Source organism: Plectrocnemia conspersa, unplaced genomic scaffold, assembly GCF_051122295.1.
Source record: "Plectrocnemia conspersa isolate PC_06_02 unplaced genomic scaffold, ASM5112229v1 ptg000002l, whole genome shotgun sequence".
Taxonomy (NCBI): domain Eukaryota; kingdom Metazoa; phylum Arthropoda; class Insecta; order Trichoptera; family Polycentropodidae; genus Plectrocnemia; species Plectrocnemia conspersa.
Window position 1 is genome coordinate 21002335 of NW_028277166.1, and position 2883 is coordinate 21005217.

The 2883-nt window shown below is 48.0% G+C and overlaps 1 protein-coding gene across 2 annotated transcripts; it reads left to right on the forward strand.

Annotated features, from left to right (window-relative positions):
- Positions 1 to 519: 519 nt before the first annotated feature.
- LOC148238031 (high mobility group protein D-like) lies at positions 520 to 2167 on the forward strand. 2 transcript variants are annotated; one of them, XM_088181187.1, is made up of 3 exons: positions 520 to 663; positions 1040 to 1206; positions 1279 to 2167. In XM_088181187.1, the coding sequence occupies exons 2-3, from the start codon at positions 1057 to 1059 to the stop codon at positions 1483 to 1485; spliced, it is 357 nt and encodes a 118-aa protein (XP_088037313.1). In that variant the 5' UTR covers positions 520 to 663; positions 1040 to 1056; the 3' UTR covers positions 1486 to 2167. The 2 variants fall into 2 exon arrangements, with proteins under 2 accessions (XP_088037313.1, XP_088037314.1); XM_088181188.1 differs by lacking the exon at positions 520 to 663 and adding an exon at positions 744 to 784.
- Positions 2168 to 2883: the final 716 nt, after the last annotated feature.

Consider the following 2883-nt stretch of genomic DNA (forward strand, 5'->3'; position numbering starts at 1 on the left):
TAAAATATACCAAAAATAAAAAAAATAATAAATATTCGATATTTAAACTTAAAAACATAAAGAACTGAGAGGCGGCTATTCGCTCAGGCGCGACCAACGGCGTATGCAATACTCGCGCGACCAACGGCGGGTTAATAATGAAAAAAATCAAATAAATTAAATAAAAATAATTAAAAAAGGAAAACATAAAAAATATAACTTTCTAATAAAACACTGTTTTTTTCCACACATATTGAGTCATTTTCAGTAGTTAATAAATTATTAAAAAAAACTTTGTTTTTGTAATTGCTACCATTTTAAAGATGATGGCGGATCAGAGTGGCTACGAAATAATATTTATATGAAAATATGATTTGAATTCAAAGTTGAAACCTTCCTATTTGTTAATAATAATTAAAATATATATGGCAACGATCGCATTAGCGTTAAACGCGTGCAATCGATCGACGAGTTGCGAACGTCGCTACGATAAGCGCGCGATACGCTAAGTACGGCGCGCCGACGTTTGAATTTGGCGGCGCCTCTGCACGTGTCGCTCGCGTCGCGTCGGTTGGCAGCCCTGGGGACGCAGCATTTGAATGCGGCTGCGTGCGTACCGCGGCGGCGGCCAGTTCGCTAGAGCTAGCGAGGCGATCGGACCGTTCTTCAGTCGCTCCCGTACAGGTGAGGCCGCCGCACCCCCCGCTCCCGCTCCCGCTCCTCTTCTCCGCTTCGTTCCCTTCGGCGTCGCCCCGCGTTCATTCGCCGGTTAACCTAAGCGCCGCGTCGACCGCTCCGTAACCCGGTGCGCCGACTTCGTCCATTTTGACCGTTTTTCGTTCGGCGCCGCGCGTCGCCGCGTTTGCAAATTTACGCCGCGCGGTCGCCTCCATCTTTTCCGCGGAACGCGGATCGCACGCTTTTGGGTCCCGCGACCTCAGATTCTCGCCAGGCGCTCCGCCCTCTTCGCACCTATTCGGGTTTCCCGCCAAAAGCGTCTGCGCGTCGCGTCCCTCGCACTATACGGCCCCAGCTAACTCCCTCTCTTTTGCGCACGCAGATAACTAACTAGCAAAAATGACCGAAAAGCCGAAACGCCCGATGTCCGCCTACATGCTGTGGCTCAACAGCGCGAGGGAAAGCATCAAATCCGAAAACCCCGGATTGAAAGTCACCGACATCGCCAAGAAGGGCGGCGAGATGTGGCGGGCGATGAAGGACAAGAGCGTAAGTTTCCTATTTGGCGCCATTCGCTCTATACTCGACTATACTAATATTCATGTTTTTCTTCGATCGCAGGTGTGGGAAGACAAAGCCGCCAAAGCAAAGGAGCAATACACCAAGGATTTGGAAGCCTTCAACGCGAACGGAGGAGGCGGAGAGACCAAGAAGGTCCAGAAGCGAGGAAAGAAAGCCGCGCCCAAGAAGCCCGTCACGAAAACAAAGAAGAAGAAGGACGAGTCCGACGACGAGGAGTCTGAAGAGGAGGAAGAGGAGAGCGATTGATTCACTCGACGTTCCGCTCTTACTCTCTCTTTAAGTTTATATAATTCGATACGCGTTTATTTATTGTCTTAATTATTAGGGGCCTTATTCGTCGGGCCTCGTATGCAAATTCAGTTAACTACGGCAGGGTCGTGTACAATATGTTATCCTTCGCCCTAGCTGTCTATCACTCTTCAGCGTAACGATTCCGACTTATCTTGTATGTTGTACGGACGACGTCCGAGCGCTAGGTCGCTCGGACGCCGTCCCTTAATGTATGTATGTTAAGCACTAGCGTAGTGACAGTCGTTTATATTATATATATATATATATATATATGTGCGCCGCGTACGGTAAAGAACCTACCTCTGAATTTTTATGTAAATTTTCAAAATTTATGTTAATCGTCAGTCTAACCAAAACGTTGAGAAAACTTGCGTATCGATAAGGCGTCTTGACTGAGAAAAGTGCTAAAGGCACTGGCGACGCGCGTACCTGCGTTAAGTTTAAGAAGTTATTTTATAGTTAACATGATTTTATTTTTAGACTTAACGCATAGGTAGGTTTTTTTTAAATCGGTTTGTCTTAAATTTTGTCTTAACAATATGTTATTTTGTGAAGAAAATAGCATTCCTCGTGTCGAGTGTTTTTAAATGTTCAACAAAGTAATTTTCTTATAATAAATAAATAAATATTTTTTAAACTGTCGTTTCCTTTGTTTTCCTTCTCGATCCGGTCCTTGCGAAACTTTCAAACGCTATAGAGATGTGTCCTTTCCCGCCATCAGCGGAGCGCCCCGAGGGCCCCCATCTCGACGTCCGAGAGGCGTCACGAAAGACCCTCCGTCGAGATCGATCATACGAAAGGCCCCAAACGGGACGCTTCCTATCAAAAAAATTCATCCGAGAGTCCGCCTAGTACGGTAGCGTTGTTTGTATGGGGCCTAATGGCGGGTCGGCCATACAAATTTGAATCTGCCGTCCGGGCGCCGCAGTACGGGGAACGCGCCGGGCGCTTCGCCCTCAACGCGACCCGCTCGCCCGATTTTTTAAATGCCAAAAGCCTCGTATCGCCTTTGCCCGAACGATAGGAGCCATTTGCTGTCTCGCAAGTCGCGTAATGGACGCCAATGACGCCATTACGGACGCGCGGCCATTTAGCGCTCGCATCTCATAACTCGACAGAAAACTACCAAAAAACAACCAAATCGACGTAAAAACGACCGTTTCCGTCCATATTCTTGAAGCGCCCTTCGATTTTCATCAGTTTTAGTGTCCTCTTATCGACGGGTCAACGACCGATACAAAAGGGCGTCGCGCGCATCTCGCGAGACGCGCCCGCTTCGGCGCCTCGACATCGGGCGCTCCGCCCTTGTCCCCGCGGTCTCCGACTCCTCGTTTTATAAATATAGACCCCCAG